Below are 22,156 nucleotides of genomic sequence, written 5' to 3' on the forward strand. Positions count from 1 at the left end.
TGGTTGTCGCGATACGAAAGGGGTGGGTGTACCAATTATCGCGCCCATACGAATTTTCTCCCGAATTGTAAAATAAATAGGAAGAGGTCTGTATTGTCGATAAATTGATGCTTTGTATTTGTTTATTAGGTTTATCACCGTTTTGGATTCAATGGGAGCTGTAAATTTAAGCGTAAAACTTTCGCTGCACGTTTTTAACCTCTTGCACTGTAATAACGAGTCGTGGTGAAGATTTCTTGCAAACTCTACTAAATTTCTTCTACGTAAAAATACATTCTATCGTTATCAAAGTATAGAAACGAAGGTAAATGGAGACTGTAAAAGAAACAAAAATTGTCCGGTTCTATTAGAAGAATGATTGAGTACGAATAAGTGCTGATCGTCGCAGCATGAAAAGAGCGATGGTGCAAGGGGTTAATCCGGGGGTACGGCGATTGGGACAGGCACGATAATTGGGACATCTGTCCTACCTCCTTTCATCGTGATTGTGCTAATATGATGAGCGACGGACTTGAGTAACGACGCGACTCTTGAGTCGAAAGCACGAATGCGAGAGCACGCCCACGAAATATGCTGGTTCTTCGGTCAATGCCGATCTTCTTCTGGATCGTCCTCGTATTTTTCTAGAGATTAATCCTTCCGATCGTATTCACCTTGTTCCACTCTGAATCGGTCATTTATAATCTCGCACACTACGAATTAATCGCAGGTCTTATTTACCCATTTGGAAATTAAGTACAACCTATTACAAATAAAATTCACGTGTGGTATAAAATTTAAAAATTGATTGACGTTTTATAAATGATTATTGAAGATCGACGAAAATGAATTGTTTAGAAGTTTGTATGATTTTAGAGACAAGTATATACGTTTGTATTAATATCAAACATTGTAAGAAGGTAATTTGATCTGTAAAAGAATTAATCGCACCGACGGAAGGGTTAATTTTTATCGAAAAGTCTGTATTCCTCCCTATTGCTCATCAGAGGTTTGTCCATGATTTCGAGGAACTTTCTCAAGACTAACGAATGTCATAATCACTCTTATATAATTAATGGTAACACTAATAGTAATAATTATAACAATCGTAACGACGAATGTTTGCAAAAAAGCGCCGAATCCGCGTCAACTATCCGAGCATCGTCGTCATCGAAGCCGGTGAAAATCGTGTCGAGTCGGATCGAAAAGCCGTCCCCTCCGCTATGATCTCCTCGATCCACCTGGATCCCGATCCAGTCTCCGTCCGATCGGCCATGTCCGTCCAATAAAAAAAAAAAAAGAAAAAAAGCCACGAACCCCCGAGAGTCTGCGTGTGTGTGCACGGTGTAATGGTGTAATAACGCAGGACACGCGGACGAAGCACCAATTCAAGCAACATACCTACAACAGCCCCACGTTCTGTGACCACTGCGGTAGTCTTCTCTATGGTGTCATCCACCAGGGCATGAAGTGCCAAGGTATCATAAATAACAAAAAAAAAAACCAAAGAAAACCGATGATTTAATAATCAATGAAAGTGAAACGAGAACACGCAACCAGTCACACGCACACAGACACACACATATATATATATTTATGAAAGGATTATGAATCCGATTTGTGGAACACGGAACACTTGTCGCACGTATACCGAATTGGATCGTATACAATTTTGTTACTTTGGCCCACCGTTTGTACATGGTGTTGCTTTGTTCTTCGTCTTTTCTACCTCTAACAAAACTTCTCTTCGTACTCTTCTTAATCGTGTTCTTGTATAATTCTTCTTTGCTGTTTACTACTACTACTGTTACTACTACTACTACTTCTATTACTACTACTATAACTACTACTACTACTACTATAACTACTATTATAACTACTATTACTGTAACTACTACTACGATAACTATGACTACTACTATAACTGCTACAACGACTGTAACTACTTCTTCTTCTTCTGCCACTTCTTCTCGTTCTTCTTCTTCCTGCTCCTTCTCTCTCTCTCTCTCTCTCTGTCTGTGTAAATAGATTTCTTGGCTTGGCTCCGCGGGAGCGCGCTCTCGAAAATGCTTGTACATTCTCTCCGCCGCGTTTTCGACGGCGCGCGGTCCCCGACGAGCGAAGAACATGGTTTCCTTCTCTCGCCGTTCGTCGAGGGACCGATCGAACGGACCCCGCGACGCTTCTCGCCGTGTTCCTCCTTCGCTGTTCGCAATCGGGTCGTTTCGTCACCCGGGGCACAATTGCCACGCCCCCAATTTCCGATCGGAAACCGATCGCTGCTCGCACGTTGCTCTCGATGCCGCGCTTACAATTCCGCGAATTTAGTAATCAGTGTTCAGAACAAAGGAACAAAAAGCGGAGGACAGCTGGGTAGAGAACGAATCGTGAAAACACAGCTGTTCGCTTCGGAGGGCAGCGACGCGTTCCTCGAGCTTTTGCTTTCTCTGTCGCGTTCTCGCTTTCTATTCACTCGCTGTTCTCCGTTTCGCTCTCGCGCAAGCACGGGCTGCGGATTGGCCCCAGGGGCGCAGATCGACGGCTTTCTCTTTCCCTTAATATGCATAAACGATGCCAAAGCTGGAGACGAGAGTTCATCCGCTTTGGGTCGCTGTCCTCGGTCTGAGACGGTCGACGAGGTCCCGCCCATTCGGTGCTGTCACCGAGTGGGCGTGGCCTGGTGGCCCGCCGCCGTAATCCTAGCCCGTGCTTGCTCCAGAAAGTCATTGTTCTCGTCGCAAATTCCGTCTGTCTGATGGATAGAATTAATGAATGCAATCGATAAAAACGATCAATGCAAAAGATCCATTTCACATAAAAATATCAATTGAAATCGATCGATGAAAAATCAAAGACAGAATTGTTTCTAATTAATAATGCGTGCGCGCGCGAGACGTTTCCCCTCGCACCCGTTGTTCGAACTTGTTTGTGTTTCGCGGCTGCCGTGCACAGACGCACTTTTTCGTTGGTGTGTGCGCGCGTGTGTGTATGTGTGTGTGTTGGTGTTGCCGCACGCGCGCGACCCGCGTTCTCCGGCTTGACGAAGCTTAAGGAGTCACTCTGGTCGATCCGATCGCGTCGTAGAGCCGATCGTCAAGTTCTCTAGAATCGGCGCACGTCTCGCGATCGTTTGCAATTTAGAATAGTGAACGGGCATGATCACGTTTTGGCTTCTGGGACCGTTCTGCGGAGCACTGTGCTTTACGCGAAGCGACTTCGGAGCGGCTCTGAAGGGTTGCGAGTTTTGTGGTCCTCGAACATTGTCGACTCATATAAATCCTTTGCAGTTTTGCACTCATTTTTAAACAGAGTCTGTTGTAAGATCTACAGAAATTTTTATTCCGTTATAATATCTCTTTTTTTTTGTTTTATTTGACTGTCTTAACATTTTTTAACTCTGCTGCGTTCTTCGGATCTGCTCGATGCATTATATATTTTAACTTGTTCGACCCTTTTTACGAGTCAGTCTGTTGACAAGAATTTTTATTAAATTCGAAATCTTGTTTTTATCAAAATCTAGGAATGCAAGTGATCGTGTAGATAGATACGAGATATTTGTTAATAGTACTCGCATATTAACAAGACTAACAACACTGCTGATAATCGTGGCAATTTGAAAGATTAAAAATTCTCGCTTTGTATGATCTGTATCGTTGCTAAATCCCGCGGCGAATTCATTCTTTATAAACGGAGGCGAAAACCATGACCGAGGGTTATTATCAATTTATGTTTTATTTGCAGCGTTCGTTACTACTTCACGAATAAATGCGTTCCAGTTGTTGGCAGCTGACCCGGGAAAAAGTTGTCCGAGTGCAAATGGTTGGAAGGAACAGAAGTTCACCAGAAATGTATTTCCCTCTGATAACGATTGTAACCCTTTCCACTCGGCCGGTGACTCTGTGGCACCGCTGATACAGTAATTGTACAACCCGGTTCCAAAATCATTTCTATCAGAATCGCATAATAAATGAGAAAATAAAATTTAAGAAACTGATGTACGAGTCGCAAGACTCGAATCTCGTAGGGTCGAAACTATTTCGAGTGCAAAGGGTTAATATATTAAGAGAAACACAATACAGTGATCGTCAATTCTTCCAACGTTTTCGCTGTTTCCTATTTTACCTACCGATATATTTATCACGAGTCCATAGTATCCGCAGTCTAATGATCATCGCGCAATTATTTCCTACTAACAGACTCATCTCATTGGACCAAGTGTACAGGCTGTTTAAAAAATCTCTCGCAATGGGGAAATGAAGGATTTCCGAGATAATTTGAAGTAATTTCTTCCTCGGCGCAAATGCAATCCGCGGCTTCGTTTAAAAGTTATTAGGGAAAAACAGTGATCAATAGTATACGAGATCATTGGTCATTATTTTTCTTTAACCCTTTCGCTACAGAGCGTATTACCGAGTATCTAAAATTTACAATGATATTTATTGTATTCGGTAATATCATTTTACTTTCCAAAATATAAAAGTTTACAATCATAATTTATTATTATAAATATTATAGTCGACTGTTTGTCGATTAACAAAAATATCTTATGTATAGTATGAAATAAAAGTACATATATGGTATGAACATATATACAGAACATATTTCGTCAGAGCGAAAGGGTTAATAACTCGTAAACGAAGTCGCGGATCGTATTTTCGTTGAGGAAAAAGTTACGTCCAGATTACAAATGACTTTTGGAACACGTTGTACAGTCCGTCCGCGTATCTCGCACCGTAAGAAGTTCGCCATTCCGTGGTTCTTTTTTCAAAAAGTCGGCGACGCGTCGAGGCGCTATCCTCGCAGCCCTGTCCGAGGACCACGGTTCCGTCTCACGGTAGATTGCACGGAGCGGTCCTGATATTCCCGAAGAATTTCGATACGGTGTCCGCGGTGCACAGCCCCAGAGGGAAATCCGTGGCCATGCCTGGCGTCGAGCGTGTGTCGTCGGGTCGCGGCGTAACCGTGGGTGTAGAGTCGGGCGAAAAAGCACACGCATCGGCCAGCTTTGCCGGGATAGAAAAAGGGAGAGCTTGGACGACCGAACGAACGAGATCTCTCCGATGATCAACCTGGACACTGTAAATAGTCGTTGTTCCACGTTCTCTGTACAGTTTGTTCTTGCGCTCTGTGTCCCTTCGCTTCTACCAGCCTGTCTCGGCGACACTTTCTTACCCCCCCTACTCCGCACCTGTTTGCCGTTTCTCTTCTCTTTGTACTCTTTTCTTTTTTGTCTTTTTTCTTTACCTCGCATCACGGGTCGCGACGAAACGCCCCCCACCCCCTCCCGCGGCCCTACCGCGCGCGTACGACCGAGCGAAAAGGTTTTCCCCGCGCGTCGACCCAGCGAAAAGGGTTCCCCGTGAACGACGGAGCCGCCGCCGGGTATTCTCGCGGAGCGTTCTTCTCCGCGCGATCTAGAGAATCCTCTGTGCCGCGGACCGGAGAAAGAGCGAGCAAACAACAACCGGAGGAAACGACCGTCGGAGAAAAGTCGCGCCGCGGAAACGAGCTTAATGCTCGGACGGAACCCGGAGTTTCCTCTTGCTTTCTCTCTCTCTCTGTCTCCGTCTCCGTTCTCTGTGCTCTTTCCGTACTGTCGCGCTAAGAGAAGCAACGAGTCGAGACGCCCCGAGGGTATCTTTATCGACGCTCGAGAAAGCGAAATCGTCCCCTGGTCTTCGCAGAGGCATCCACGATGCCGATTACGTCGCCTCCATGGCACCCCCCGTGGATTTCCACCGCTGACTCCTCGCATCGTGAATTTTCACCGTAGATTTTCACATCGTGGATTCTCACCGTAGATTTTCACGTCGTGGATTTTCACCGTGGATTTTCATCGTGGATTCTCACCGTCGATTTTCGAGCTAGGTAGCCAGTCGCGTGAACCAGTGGCCTCTCGGTGGTTCCGGTGCTTCCGGTCCGCACCGGAAGAGAGGACTCTCGTCCCCCTCTCTTTCTCTCTGTCTTTCTATTTTCGCTCGCCCTCTCTCTCTCTCTCTTTATCTCTCCTCTGTCTATCTATCTGTTTGTCTGTCTCTTTCTTTCTCTCTCTCTCTCTCTTTCTCTCGCTGATACCCAGGACCGGAACAGAATGAAGGATCGGGTGTCCCTGGACCCCTGTTTTGTGTTCCCAGATGAGCACCGCACACAAATGGGAGGTTTTCACGTACCTGACGCCAACCTTCTGCGACCACTGCGGCTCGATGCTTCACGGTATCGCGCATCAGGGACTTAAATGTTCAGGTAGCTAACACAACAATTGAACAACAGTGGAAGTAATCGGTCGAAAAGTAATGCGACGCGTTACAAGCAAGAGCAGTATATACGAAACCCGCGATTCCGCGTCGCGTCTCCCGCGAGTCACCTCGTCCCGAGGCTGTTCCCGGCCTCTCTGAAATTTCTCAGCAACGCCTGCGAACCAACGCGATGATTAGTCTCTCCATCCCGAGGTAGCCCCGTCTCTAGAGCTAGCAAGTATGCCAGTACGTATACCTGGCTATGTACCAGTGTGTGATTTCTCGTCGCACCCGCTCCAACGGTGTTTCGACCCCTGCCCCGTAATCTTTGGCCCTTGCCCGAGAACCTTTACGGTTCGATGCTCGCCCGTGTATATGCAGTAAGTAGAGAACCGCCGGTCCGTTGAAACGCATCGGTTCAGGAAAAGGGGTAGGACGCGGTCGGCTTCCGGCGCATCCCGTGCCGTGTGTGTACCGCGTGCTGACCAGAGCTGTTGATCTACAAGATACCCACGAGAGTCCTGAACAAACACGAAATCGGCCGGGTGGCCTATGGTCGACCGAACCGCCCGGAGCCCGTCGAGAACTGACCGTCCAAATGCCGGGATTCCAAATTGCGAACAAATCGAAAATGTCGACCGCACGCTACGTCGCGCTTTGCACCGTCCTTTGTCTGCCATTAACTCGCGACGATACTCGCGAGCCTTCGCAATGATGTCGCCGGAATTTCTATCGCCGCCATTCGATTGCGAAAAGTCGGCTTCCCGAGTCGAAGATTTATTGTCGCTTTCGCGGGGTTTCTGTCGGAGGTATTTCATGAGTAATGTCGTTTGGTAATACCTATTCGATAGTTACTTCTGTTTCGCATTTCGCACAGATTCTTTTCACAATGAACGCGTTGAATTTCGATAAATCCGATCAGAGAATGGATTGTACAATAATTTCGAGTTTAATTTATCGAGTCGACGAGCCGAGGCTTACGCGCCGCGAAACAAAATGGCCGCCTTTGCCATTAACCTGTTAGCTGCGTACGAGAATTTTACATCTTATAATAAATATACTTCTCCTGTGATTTATGTCAAAATGCTTATGGTAACGTAGTCAACAATTTCGCATGATTCAGGATAATTCTAGAACAATTATCAAAAAGACTACACTCGGTATGATTGATAAAACGCGTAGCAAAATTTATCTTCCAAATATATCGACGCAGCTAAGTGGTTAAAGTATGCTTATAGAGCTTAGTTGTTGACAAATCCGATCTAGATTTTGTTTATGAGATAGAGCAGACAGCGCTTGCAATATAATGCACATAAATTCTTCTGTTATCTTTCTTTTTCATGTGACTCCATCGAGACGGTCGTTCGATTTTTATTAGCGTGGGTTGACGATCGCCGCCGGGCAAATCAGATACGGTGTCACATTTTTATTTACAGCGATATTTGCGTCGCGTGCGCTAAACCCGCCGAGCACTAAAACATGATCGATGCTGTGTGCTTTCTAAGAACGATAACAATTTACCTACACACCGGGCAATTTTTATTATAATCCACGCTCGGATTTAGAAATAATTCCAGCCAGAAAGTCTCCATAATTCGAACAATTTTTTAATATATACGTCCGTCGGAGCGAAAGGGTTAAGAAAAATATTAAGGACAGATAAGAGCTAATCAACGCATCGTGAAAAGAGTCAAGGGGTTAAATCTGTCGCACTGCTATCGAATCGAATTGTAATTTAGTTGCAAAACAACGTTATTTATAAATACATCTGACAACTATCGGACGTGTATCAGTGTCGCGCGGATCGATTTGGAAATATCAGTTCGAACGACGGAAACTGAAAAAGTCTCGACCGCCCGGCCGGTTGGGTAGCCGACGGTAACCCGGCGTTAACCGGTAGCCCCCGACCATAATCTCGCGTCACGTACATATGTCACGTATCGTCGCGTGCTCACGTCACTTGGTTTCTCTCCTTTTCGCTCCTCGCTTCTACTCACCGTCGCCTCTCTCTCTCTCTCTCTAGCTCTCTCTCTTTCTCTCTCTCGCTCTCTCTCTTGATCGTACACTATCTGGCACGTTTTCTTTCCGAGCTCGCCGCCTTGTACATAAGAAAGTATAGTATATGATATTGTATATTATACCTATCTAGCGTTGTACATACGGATACGACACGTACCTCGCGAGCCTACGTTTTACTTAAATCTCTCTATGGTCATCCTATAGTATTATATACATATTATATATATATATCGTACACAATTGTTCTCTATCGTGCATGCCACTCGTAGCTGTACACACGTGTATGTGTATATCCCTGTATATGTGTAATACCGTAGATATCCAACCAGCGACGAGTACACGCGGGCGCAGAGCACTCGACCCGCTCGACGGTCGCGCGATACCCGTTCTGCCGCTGTCGGCCACCGACATCTTTTCTATGCCATTTTTCAAAAGGTTGCCGTCTCGAAGACCTCCTCTTCTTCTTTCATAATTTTGTACGATGCATTATATTATACAATACATTATATATTATACGATATGCAGCGTGTTGTATATGTATACGTCTACAACACTTGTTGGCGCAGAGGTCTCCGACGTACCAGCTGGTCGACATTTTTTGGAAATATTATAAATATAATATTATAAATGTTATGATATTATAAATATATTTTTCAGCAATTTCACCCGCCGGAGATCTCTATGTCGAAACTTTTCCAACAACCTCCAGCCGACGATCGCAGATCGGGGGTCGCAAAGCTGCCGTGCGCCACGTGACTCGATTCCAACCCGCTGCCGTAGATATTCGAATTGCACCGTATCCGCGCCACAAAACACCCTCGTAATTCACGCGAGTGCCCGCCATTTTCGTTTTCACGGTTCCGATGCACCTCCGCGAGTCCTGTCGGCGAAGTCGGAGCCGCTGTTGAGGATTCTTTTCAAATGATATGTAGAGCATTTTTCTCGGAAAGCTGGATCTTCTGTCGAAGACTCGGCGCGATGATTGTCCCAAGAAAATCACGCAGTTTTGAGCCTGCGTGGCTGAGAGAACTGAAGATGAAACATTGAAATTAGTCTCGTGGATTTTTATACGAAGAGAAGAATATTTCTTAACGATTCTGATAACCTGAGAACTATTCATTGTCTTTATGGATGAATAAAATCGGTAGAACAGTTTCAATTCGTCGATTGCAATTTTCACGCAATTTTGATACAATTTCCATACAATTTTAAGTAAAGCTTGCTCGCATAACTAACAGCAAGAATTTATTTCAAAGTCTAAACGAATGTGCACACATGACCGACGGTCAACGTGTTAAATAACGGGGACAAATGGACTATCCTGATCTATTGTTACGCACGAGCATAAGCGAAGCAATATGTCGCGTATATTACAACGTTTCGAGGGGTTAACAGAGAATTGTCGAGATATACAAGCCATGCTAAACTAATTGGATCTGGCAGAGCAGTATTTCGGCCATCGTTAAAATTATCTCTCGATCAGACCACCGAATCAATCCCGACAGTGCCCGCGGGTGCACCAGGACCCAGCGTCGTCGTTTCGCATACGCGCGGGTAAACGAACGTTGCGGTTCGCGGATCGATCGCAGCTCGTCTCGAATCTTTTCTTGGCTCGTTCGACCGAGCTTGTACGACCGGAGGGTGTCATCGACCGACCCGTCGACCAAAGCTTGTTTCGCGGGTCGAGCCCACTCGCCAGGGGGACGGTCGATAATTCCTTCCCCGTGGTTTCGCCAATTTTTCCGCTTGTCCCGCGTCGAAACCACGCACATGCCATCCCGCGCGAAGGTTCACGGTCGTCGCTTCCCGCGCGTATGCGTTCTCTCCGACCGCGGCCGCTCTCTCTTCGTCGCGGCGCATCCCTCCGCAGAAAACCACTGTCAGCGAAATTCTTCTATTCTGCGAAATAAAAATATTGAATTATATTCGAGCATAAATATTCCATCGAGCAAGACGATATATTCATTCGTAATTAACCCTTTGCACTCGGAGCCATTTCAACCGCAATTCTAAAATAACTTTTCTGACATACAGCATTTCCACTTTATACGAAAAATGTATTTTATGCAAATTGATTCTTGTAACTCGCGCAACAACAGAAAGTTGTACTTTTAATCATTTTTGAGATTTAATTTTTCATAATGTAAAAATTATTTTGGAACGTGCTGAATTTTAGTGGTTAGTGCAAAAGGGTTATGTCGAAATATTCGATCGCAAAGATCGCAAAGATCGCGGAGGTCCGCGCGGACAAGCGGCGGCCGCGGTCCCGACGCGCCAAGAAAGCATCGCACCAACCCCCGCGCTGTTCTCTGCATCCATCCCGCTCTGCTCGAACCGTTCGAATGTTGCGAAAGTACAGTTGAAAGAAAAAAAGTTGAACGGAAAACACGCGGCAAACGAACGTGGTTGCCGGTCGCCTGGCGATGAGACGCCAGCGAGAGCGTCGAACGATACCGATATACTGATCGTTGATCTGATGACGCAGCATGCGACATGAACGTACACAAGAGGTGCGAGGAGAGCGTGCCGAACCTGTGCGGATGCGACCACACCGAAAGACGCGGTCGTATCAACTTGAACATCAGCTGTTCCGGGAACAAGCTCACCGTGGAGGGTAAGTCCACCAGCGACCGATCCTCGGGGAGATCCATCGCCAGCCTAATCTTTCGGAAGGGGACGCCGCGTTGACCCGCCAGGCCGGTTAATTCTATTCTACTTGCGGCTGTTTGTATAATAATTTAAAAATCAATCGAAGATATATTTTATTCGCACGCGATATATTAATTCGTGCAGTGAATTGTATTCGATAATTGTCCTAGAGCTGCTACGCCAAAAATGGACAATTTGGGCAGAGGAGATACGATTCTTAACACGCTCCGTGTCAGCTGTTCTCACTCGACTTTTGATATTTTATTAAAACTCGATACGTTTCAGGCAATTATTAACACTTTATCGACCGGTCGTAAAAATGTCTATTTTGATTTTATTTATCTTATTAATCGCGAAAGGCATTTAATATTTAAAATTTCTAAAAATTATAAAATTATTAAATTTCTTAAAATATCTAAAAATTTATATAATAATATTGAAGCTTGTAGTACAATTTAACACATTTATCTCAATAATAGATAACAAATTAAGGGTTGCTATAGCAACCGATTCACAGGCTACCGATCGGGGAAGAAGCCGATTTATAGGCTACCGGTCGATAAAGTGTTAATTATCAAACAATTTTTATTTAATCCATTTTTACGGTGGAAATTAACTCTTTAATTCCACGTTCGTTTTAAATGACTCGTTTACCGCGGTCAACGTAGAATGGTTGGCGCACGTGGCACAGAACGTGTTAAAGCCCGGGCGGCTCGTTTTTACAGACTGTGGACAATACAATCATCGTATTTGTTCCCGCCAGAAATCCATAAAATCCGCAGTCTACAGATCACAGTGCGTCGTAGCGTCCTCCGAACGGGGTCTACTCCAATTTATATTTTTCCGATAATTCTATCAGTTACAATTTCGATAATTCCCTCTGCCCATAGCCGTCTCTCTCTTTCTCTCTTTTTCGTCTCTCTTTCGCTCTCTGTTCTTTCATTTTATTTGTCCGGAGAGCTCTTCCGCTGCGATAAACCGATCGCAATCACGCGGTTATCCGGCCGAATAGAATCCGGCCCGAGCCCGGGGACAATAGGGTCTCCTCTTCCGAAAAGCGGAGTCAAAGGGAAGGGCGGATCGAGACGAACGGCGGCGGCAGTGGGAGAGGGGGAGAGGGGGAGATCGGTTATGCCGAAAACCGCGTAACCGTGAGACCCGATCCGTTTGATTATTACGGTCCGCGTAATAATCCCGTCGGGTCCGTGGCAATCGTTATTAAAAATATCTCTCGAGATCGATTTATCGACTGGGGTCTCTCTCTCACTCTCTCTCCCTCTCTCTCTCTCGTCAAACGTTTTTCAAGTGGCTCGGAGAGGAAGATTATCTCTCGTGGAGCAGGGCCTCGAGGAAAGCGAGATCTTTATTATTAGACCGTTATTATCGGCTGGAAAAAAGCGGTTCTTTCGATTCCGCAAGGTCGGAACGTTGAAACGGAACGGTATTAAAATCGATCGCTCCGCGGCTCGGTTCACCGTTCGTCCTCGATCAAACGCGACCACACACACACATACACACAAGACTGGCGGGGGATCACCGCGTTGATCTCGCGAAGTTCACTCGTGGAGACGGAATGATCCGATCGCGTGGATCGGGGGAAAACCGATTGCAGTGAATCAGGGGCGGAACTTGATCCCGATGGACCCGAACGGCCTGTCGGATCCCTACGTCAAGCTGAAGCTGATCCCGGATTCGGACAACGTCAAGAAAAAGACCAAGACGATCAAATCCTCGCTGAACCCGGAATGGAACGAGACGATCGTTTTGTGAGTTCTCCATTCACTTTTGTGTTACGTTTTGTTAATGAATAGAAATTTATTAGTCGATCATCGCGTTTCAGCGACTTGAAGCCGGAGGACAAGGACCGGCGGCTGCTGATCGAGGTATGGGATTGGGACAGAACGTCCAGGAACGACTTCATGGGCTCGCTCTCGTTCGGCATCTCGGAGCTGATGAAAGCATCGGCGAGCGGATGGTTCAAGCTGCTCACCCAGGAGGAGGGCGACTTCTACAACGTGCCCGTGCCAGAGGAAGGCGTCGACCTTGCCGAGCTCAAAGTCAAGATGCGAGTAAGCCCTATTCCGTTCGAAGCGATAATTGATTAGCCTCCGTTCCGGAGCCTTAACTGTGTCTTTCCTCCTAGAAGACGTCGGTCACGAAGAAGGCGCCGACAACCCAGGACAAAGAGGTGCCGCACAACATGGGCAAGAGCGATCTGATCAGGGCGAGCGACTTCAACTTCCTGATGGTGCTCGGCAAGGGCAGCTTCGGCAAAGTCAGTCGCTCCTCGATGGCTATTTTTCTTTTTGCGTGGCGCTAGCTTCCCTGGTGTCTGGATGGGATGAAATTCAATACGGTCTCTAGCGCTCCTCCCCTTTCACTGGATTTCTCTCGATTGAAGATCGAGTGCTCTTAGAGACCGGAGCACTGGAAATACAATCGCGGACAAATATATCTGTACACCTTTTAAAACGAGATAACTTCGAACGCTGGGCGCGCAGTAGGGACATCCGACGTGTGTGTCGCTTTAGAAAAATTGCGAGACTGAATTCGTTTGGATGTCTTGTTAATTTTAACGCGACGCGTGGTAGAGTTAAAAATTTTATTTCCAACTCATTGGCAACCGAATTGAATAGGGCTGCCTTTCCTAGATATGATATGTTTGGTCCTTCAAAGTCGCTCTCGTAATTTCAGGTGATGCTGGCGGAGCGAAAGGGTACCGACGAGCTGTACGCTATCAAGATCTTGAAGAAGGACATCATCATCCAGGACGAGGACGTGGAGTGTGCGATGGTGGAGAAACGGGTACTGGCGTTGTCCAGCAAGCCTCCGTTCTTGGTGCAGCTGCACTCCTGCTTCCAGACCATGGACCGGCTGTATTTCGTGATGGAGTACGTGAACGGCGGAGATCTGATGTACCAGATACAGCAGTGCGGCAAGTTCAAGGAACCGGTGGCTGTGTAAGCGTCAACGTTTTAACATCCTCTTTGAAACGCCCGATAAAAGAGATTGATGCACGTTCGCGTTTTGCATAGGTTCTACGCGTCCGAGATCGCGATCGGCCTGTTCTACCTTCACGGGCGCGGCATCATCTACCGGGACTTGAAGCTCGACAACGTTTTGCTGGACCAGGACGGGCACATCAAGATCGCCGACTTCGGCATGTGCAAGGAGGGCATCAGCGGCGACAAAACCACCAAAACCTTCTGCGGAACGCCCGACTACATCGCTCCCGAAGTCGGTGTCCTGGCAACTGATCCGCCTCGCTCTTTGCTAATCGATAGATTCATCTAACGACTTCTTCTTCCAGATTATACTTTATCAACCGTATGGGAAGTCGGTTGACTGGTGGGCATACGGAGTGTTGCTCTACGAGATGCTGGTTGGACAGCCGCCCTTCGACGGCGAGGACGAAGACGAGCTATTCGATGCCATCAAAGATCACAATGTCAGCTATCCGAAGAGCCTCACCAAGGAGGCTAGAGAAATTTGTAAAGCGGTAAGAGTACCGTGCCTTTCTGCCTTTCCCGAACCCCTTGCAAACCATAATTTCCCAACGTGGATGCTCGGAAGATCACTGGCTTTTGGGCGAACTATCCAAGATCAAAAAATTATAGAAATGAAGATGCTGGGGGAGATGCTGATGGGGATGCTGAACGCAGACCCTGAAGAGAGAGCCACGAGCCAAAAGAGCCTTGGGAAACTATGGTAGAAATGTAGAAACGTAGCCTATAGATTGCAATGTCACCGTCCGATTCTTGGGGCGACGTGGTAATACCTTGTCGTTGTTCAGTTCCTCACGAAGAACCCCGTGAAGAGACTGGGTTGCGGGTTCCGGGGAGAGGAGGACGTGCGCAGCCACGCGTTCTTCCGGCACATCGACTGGGTGAGAATCGAGAACCGCGAAGTGCAGCCGCCGTTCAAACCAAAGATTGTGAGTACCGGCTGAAAGAACCGATGTTTTTAACACTTTGACTAACACGTTCACAGTCTCCAAAAATGTATGGGAATAAAATATTATATTTCATTAAAATGTCCTAATAGAATAAAGAAGACATAATAGATCAATGTACAAATTAGTTTTCAAATTTAATGGCAGTGAAAGCGTTGATCATACCTCTTAGACTCTAAGCAAAAGCGTCGAGTGCATCCGCTAAATGCTATCATTCGATTTTAGAAACATCGCAAGGACGTGAACAACTTCGACAAACAGTTCACATCGGAGAAGACGGACCTGACGCCCACAGACAAGCTGTTCATGATGAATCTGGACCAGACGGAGTTCATGGGCTTCTCGTTCCTGAACCCGGAGTACGTGCAGCACGTCTAAACGGATAGGAGGACCGTTCTATCCTCGTTAGTCGCAAAAAAACCTCTCGTCGCCGCGTCTCTCCCCGCCATTACCCCGGGGTTCATCTTCCTTCTTGCTACTCAGGGCTTTCACCGTCGTCTTCTCTCCCTTCCAACTTTTTCCCCTCTCATCGTTTTCCTGGTCCTTCGTTCCACGCCCCTTTCCGAAGACGATACTCTCCCCAGTCGTGTTCCAGGTTTTTTGGAAACGAAAAGCAGTTTCGTCGGATCTCGAACGTAGAGCCCGATCGTAGGCGACGGGCGTTGCAATCAGGATCCTCGAGGTCCGAGCTCCCTATTCTTCCCCTAACAAAAGTCGATGGACTCGGCGAACTAGAACAAGATTCGAATAATCGCGATAGGAGATCTCTCTCATTCTCTCTCTCTCTCTCTCTCTCTATCTATCTTTCTGTCTCTGTTCTGTCTATTTCTCTTTCACCCATTATCTCTATCTGTTTCGCGATCTTTCTCTCTTACTATCCCTCTCGCGATTAGAGCCGGGACGGGAACATTTCCTAACCACTGTTCTCGATCTCCGTGCATACCTGTTATTATTATGATATCGTATACATTTACTTCGGTAGTTTCTACTGTCGCCTTCCAGAGAGTATAAATATATATAAATATATATATAAATATGAATATAATGTATATCGAACGAACGAACGGACGAATATATTGTTATGTACAGGACCTGGTGGGACGAATGGTAGAACCGGCGTAAGATGGAAGCGTATTCCGCGCGCTGAATGAAATCCGATTTTCCATTCACGGTTTGTCCGCGAAAGAATTCCCCGCCCAGTTCTTCCACTCGATCCGTCGTGCCCTGTATACACGCGTGTACATTATGTGTATAGAGAACATGGCCGCACGGGCCCGTGTTGTCCTGTGTCACTGAAATTTCTATCGATATTTCGTTAACGTTGCACTACTCACGACGATCCTAAGTCGGACCTAGTATATTACAGAGACATGTGTACGCGATAGGTACACTGGAATCGCGCCGGCTCGACACTGAAACAAAATGTACCCTTCAACCGGGTAATTTCTAGTTCCTTTTAGTTTCTCTTTTAATTCAATGTTTACTCGGTTTATTTTTACAAAAACAACAATGTTCTAATGCTTTGGTCATGCTACTTCAATTTTTGTTATTTTGTATTTGGTAGTGACACGAGCATTTAACATTTTAATCTTCTTTCGATTTATTTCTCATTTTTAATGTTTCGATCAAATACTTTCTCTCAGAATAGTATTTATAATTTTCACTCGGTTCAAGGGTCAATGGCTGTTCGCAGGTCGTCCTGCCAATTTGCGCCGCATTGGATTAATCGCGTAAAGACAAGCAGCGTGCAATAAATTTATTTCTATTGTTGCCACCGAGAGAAGTCGGACTCAAAGATTTGTTTCGTGGTCGAAATTGGTTCGTTCACCGGCCACGATTATCTTCCTCCACCTCTCGTTTACTCCCTCGACGGCCCACATTGTAAATTGAAGCGAAGCGTCGCTGCGCAATTTGTAAAAGTCTGACGTCGGACGTTTGTCCGAGCGAGAGTGCTCCACTTCCAAAATAAATGACTGGTTTCGATCCCTTGATCTCGGTCGTCGAGGGATTGAAGTTTCCTTCGCGGAGAGAAACATCCGGTTTCTCTCCCGGAGCGACGATAATTTTCTGAGAGTTTCGTTTCGCTACGACGCGACGGTTCGGGACAATCGGATTGTTTACGAAGATGCTCGTCGACACGTCGGACGGTCGTTGCGGCTGATTGGTCGCGGCGGAAGCATACTACGAAGATAATAACGGATTACGCTCGTCCGTTCGTCCATTTCGACGTTGTCCGCCTTTACTTTCAGCTGTTCGTCATCACCGATCACGATTACCCTTTCGTTTGAAACACTGTCGTTCGAACGGTCTCCCTACTTTTCATCACTCTTTCTCTCTATCTCTCTCTATCTCTATCACTCACTCCTTCTCTCTCGAGTTCGTTTAAAAACGTTGAAGAAAAAAACCGCAAAAAACAGTATTTCCTACAAGTTCGTCTCGTGCCTGAAAACCCTCGCATCCAGTGATACACTGTCTTTCTATCGAACGATCGAGGACGAGAACGATACGGGGACGAACCGAGAGCCATCGAGAGTCCAAGGAAGCATCCACACAGCTGGGAAAAGCGCAGAAGAAAACCGATTCCGCGGGACCGTTTTCCTCCTCGAACGCTTATCTTTGATTGCGGACGAGCTGCGGTGGCAGATCGACTGTCGCGCGAGGTTCCTACAATGAAACGTTAACGAGCTCGCCGCCTTCTTCTTATCCACATTCGAGGATCGAAAATCCCTGCTATCGACTAACGATAAATTCTATTCCGCCGTCGGTGTCATACAATAACGATTAACTCGGTCGATGCCAAATACTTCTCGAATTTCGACATTTCTTTCTCCCTCATTGTTATTACCAAACTACGGATCTCTATGTAAAAATTATCCACATCAATTGTAAGAAACGGAAGACAGAGGAGCGTATTTCTTCCTTTGACAGTTTTAACAGATTCAAAATACTGTAACAATATTGTTAAATACTAAACCTACCCTGCCAATTTATTACAATGACCGCTGCCACGTTTGATTCGTTTGAATATTGTTGAAATTATAAAGACCCTACTCGAGCATACATTGACTAAATAAATTCCGTCTCGTAATTTTTCTGAAGCAGATACGTGGCAGACGCTGCTCGGTAGGTTTAGCGTTCGTCTGATCTCTCTATTTTACCCAATTTTCCATAAATGCGTAAGCTCGTATTTGTTATACACGCGTTGTGCCGCAATTCGCTTCGAATAAACTCGTTAACGAAGGATCCCTAACTGAGCCCGCCGGGCTTGAATATGCGCGGAACGACGGTCGATCTGCACGAGCAGCCGGTCCGCGGCTCGCTCCTAGGCGATCGGTCAATCATTTTGAAGTCTCGATCGACACCCGCGACTATCTCGTCGCGCGAACGTAGAGGTAGACGATCAGCCCGTCGGCTCCGACGGGCGCGTTCTTTTTTAACGGCGCCCGTCGGCCACGGCGACGGCGAACCTGGTCGAAAGGTAGCGGTAGAGAAGACACACTCGAGTCTCGAGACGAAACTTTCGCGAGGACTCTCCCCGCGATTCTAGGATCGACGATCTCGCGCCCCCCCCCCCTCTCTCTCTCTCTCTCTCTCTCTCTCACTCACCCCGATCCCCGGGCACCGTGATCTCGCGTCGCATCGTCGATTCGTTCCTTTATAGAGTTCTCGATTCTGTCTCTCGCGACACTCGTTGCCTCGTCCGATCAGAGAGAACAGCGCGATAACTCGCGAATTAGCCAAGGCTGGAACGATCTGGATCAGGGCTCGCGACGACGGACCACTTTGCCGGCCGCCCCCGCTGTCTCCTCAACAAACCTTGCTATAATATAGAACACGTATATCAGACGCGCGCAGCTCATGTAACGCTTGACGCTTCGTAAAAAGCGACATAGAATTGTTATCGATATTATCGTTGCTCACCGATCGATCCTTCTCGGCCGCTTCTCGGGCCAAACGGAGCGGGGGTCTGCTTCGGTCACCAGTCAGGAACGCGGATGTCGCGTCCCCGCGGGGAAGCTACGGGGGAAGACCTTGATTCGCGAGATTTTCCAATTGCGATTATCTATAAAACGAGAAACAGATCATTTATATTTATCGCGCGCTTGCTTGAACGCGCGAACGTTTACAACAACGGCTTCGCTCCGACTCGAAAGAAAATGCAATAACGTTGCTGCTTAAAGTGATTCTCGAGTCTCGTCTCAGAGCTTTTCGAAGCAGCTGCTCGTCAAGAACATTCTCGCGCGTGTTTCTCTCAGACGCGTGTCGTCTGTGTCGAAAAGATTTCGCTTGAAGCGCGACCGCGAGGCAAACGATAGCTTTCTCGTGGGTGGCGCGATAAACCGAAACGAGCGAGTACTAAAACGGTGGTCGTAACTAGACTGCGGCAATCGTTGATTCGTAGCGCAACGGCTCCTCCAAAAGTCGACGTAGGAAGTTGCTTGAGATAGTAGACCGAGGCTCCCGCGTTCTTCCAGCTCGCGACGGAGCCTCTAGTTAGGGCAACGTCGTTTTCGTTAAGTTTCTATTCGCATAGTGCTTCGCAGTCTAGCTGCACCGTGGGTGAATGAATCGGACAGTACAATATCGACGCGATCGTTCGATCCCTGATCTAGATAATTCCGTCGCCGATTCACGGCCAGGATGTTTGATCTTTCGAACCACGCTCACTTGCTCACACTTGGTCACCGAATGAATCTCTGTTTCTCTCGACCAGCCCGCCAGCCAGCCAGCCACCCCCACAAACCCCACTCTCTCTCTGCCCCTCCCCGAAAAAAAAGTGGAAAGAACACGAGTTCGCGAGTTTCGGAACAAGTCGAAAATCGAACATATTTAATTACGTCTTATTAAGCGTGTTCCAATAAATAAGTATATCGTAACGTAGTTCTCGCCCCCCTTATTCAACGGGTGATTCCAATCTCGTTCTTCGATCGGCCGGGCTTTACGTAGCCTCGGCGATGTTTCCTTGTTGCCCGAACCCGACCACGGGGACGTAGCGGTCCCCGCGATCGTTCAATCACGGTGCCGGCGTGCGCGCGCCCCATCCGATTGTCAACGGCGCGACTTGCGGTGTCATCGCGCTCGATAATAAAACCGCGCGGCGATCGCGGTTCAGGCGAACACGGCCTGGACGCATTCGCGTTCGAGAGAAGACCCCGGGCATCGAGCGATCTCGCGCAGGTACTAAATATTCCGCCGCGAGGCTACGCAACCCGAGCTCGAGAATCTATTTTTGTACGAAAAGCCAACCAGTAAGAAAAGCAACAAAAAAAAAGAGAAGAGAAAGATAATCATGATAACGATGATGAGACAAAAGAGAAGCGGGTAAAGTAAAAAAAAAGAAAACTCGAAATAGAATTTGCCGCGACGCGACACCGCGACGGCGATCCCTCTTTTAGCCACTGCATACTTGCATATACCGATCTCGCGGTCCTACGCGGCCACTAGCGATCGAGATTATAGTCAACGAGTCCGATCGGCTCGGCGATTGCCCGTGCTTCGGGCCGAACAGCTCGCAGTCCGTTCACCGGGGCGAACTGCTATCGAGAATTGTCGCTGTAATTGCTGGACCGCGGTTGTTTATCTTGAGAACGGTAAAACACTAACGGACGTCTGCTTCAACTCAAATTAATGGGACTACTTTACATTTCATTCGAACCGCGAGGGATCCTCTGCCAAAGAAATGTTCACAGAGCAACGTACAAGAATAGGAAGTCGCGGTCCGGAAATTAGCGATTACTAACAGGAGACGAACGAACGATCTGCGAGCTGTTTTGAAATGTTTGGCGAAACGATGATCGCAGGTTTTCTCACGGTGCGGTGAATTCCGATGGTAACATCGTGCGACGATCGGAGGCGGACTCGTTTCTCTGCAGAGAAACTTTTAGAAATGTTCATGCCCACTCTCCCCGTCGAGTATTCTCGTTTTCCTTTCGTTCTCCCGTTTTCCGCCCTTGTTTCCCCGTTGCCGTATCTCGTCCGTTTCCCTACCGGAAGGTGAGGGTCGCGGAGAACGGTACCGCTGTCGTGCAACGCGGCTTCCGGCACCGATTCGACGGTCAGGTGGGTCAGCAGGGCCCGCGGTTGAACACAGCTGCGTCGGGTCCGATCGGAAATACAATCGTCTCCGGCTTAAATCTAGCGGAGCGATTCGGTAAAATTATTCTGAAATCACGGTACTTCGTTAGCATCGTCGTAAATTGGTTAGACGAGCGAAGAAGATGGACGACTCCGTTCGGAGAACGTTTTAAAACAGTCAAATCAGTATTAGAGCATTTTAAACGCTCGATTCTATGCGAATGGCCTACCTGCTCGTGTCCGACACGGTGCCGGAAAATTGTTTCTTTTCTTCTCGATTTCGCAGACGATCGAGGGTCGGATTTTGATCGCGAACAAGCTCCGAATCGAAGTTACCGGAACGCTCGGGAACCACGTTCCTTCGAGAGAACTCGTTCTGCCAGAACAATGAGCGGAACGTGTGCTTGGAATGCGCGCGGTTCGTCGGCTGGTAAAACGTCATACGTAGAAACAGAATGCTATATTATACTTAAACTGAAACACGGAAGAAAAAAGATAAATGCGCAGGACATTCGATGAAATCTATGAAATCTGACCCGCGTAGCTCCCATTCACTCTCGAAACTGTAATCGAAGTCTGTTGTTCTTTCGACTACACGTCGCATGACTATACACGTTCACACTTACACCCATATTTTTAAGATGTTTTTGTGCATTTATAATGTCGTAATAAAAGTTTCGAATCGTGTCACGAATGTAGTCGGTGTCCTTACTGATTTCAGTCATCGTCAGTTCGAAAATCTAAAAGGGAATTATGCAAGGGAAGATTATTTTCTTTCGACACTTCGCACGGAATATCTCGTCACCGGAGAAATAACAATTCTTCAATTTCTGCTGGGTTGCTATTATTATTTTTAAATCGTGCCACTACTGTCGTAAACTACATTCTCTCAGCTTTAATTTGAGCCCACTGCAGTTAAATAATCATTACGGTAAAACATCGAAATTATTTCTTAAAATTAATGCGAATGATTTGTGCCTCTTTTATCGTTAGACACAATGTAAACAGAATTGTTGTTCGAAAGACAGTGGCGCTCGTTGCGGAAGAAAAATGAAGCTCTATTTGCGAATTTAGCAGCGCCAATTAGTAAGTGGCAGAACGCTGAAACTGTTAGCCAAATTAGTAGAAAACCTTACCGACAGTTGGTTTTGGCAAGCAGTTTGGGCGTTTCGCCACCTACTAATTGGCGCTGAACGAACCTTGGAAAAAGCTTCTTTGTTTTGCCATAAGAGGCGCCACAATCTCT

The 22,156-nt window shown here is 46.9% G+C and overlaps 1 protein-coding gene across 9 annotated transcripts in view; it reads left to right on the forward strand.

The window, feature by feature from the left end:
• Pkc53e (Protein C kinase 53E) overlaps nt 1–21,599 on the forward strand; it is a 47,181-nt gene extending 25,582 nt beyond the window's left edge. For 3 of the 9 annotated variants that reach the window (XM_078191367.1, XM_078191369.1, XM_078191372.1), the window contains 10 exons: nt 1,346–1,457; nt 10,720–10,848; nt 12,496–12,649; nt 12,724–12,952; nt 13,027–13,158; nt 13,578–13,843; nt 13,919–14,120; nt 14,194–14,382; nt 14,677–14,817; nt 15,061–21,599. In XM_078191367.1, the coding sequence (XP_078047493.1) occupies nt 1,346–1,457; nt 10,720–10,848; nt 12,496–12,649; nt 12,724–12,952; nt 13,027–13,158; nt 13,578–13,843; nt 13,919–14,120; nt 14,194–14,382; nt 14,677–14,817; nt 15,061–15,213 (1,707 nt within the window). In that variant the 3' untranslated portion in view covers nt 15,214–21,599. Of the gene's footprint in view, nt 1–1,345; nt 1,458–4,568; nt 5,058–6,113; nt 6,223–10,719; nt 10,849–12,495; nt 12,650–12,723; nt 12,953–13,026; nt 13,159–13,577; nt 13,844–13,918; nt 14,121–14,193; nt 14,383–14,676; nt 14,818–15,060 lie in introns of those variants that run through there. The other 6 variants (XM_078191370.1, XM_078191373.1, XM_078191375.1 and 3 more) reach the window with 5 other exon arrangements.
• The last annotated feature ends 557 nt before the right edge of the window (nt 21,600–22,156 follow it).

Source organism: Augochlora pura, chromosome 9, assembly GCF_028453695.1.
Source record: "Augochlora pura isolate Apur16 chromosome 9, APUR_v2.2.1, whole genome shotgun sequence".
Taxonomy (NCBI): Eukaryota; Metazoa; Arthropoda; class Insecta; order Hymenoptera; family Halictidae; genus Augochlora; species Augochlora pura.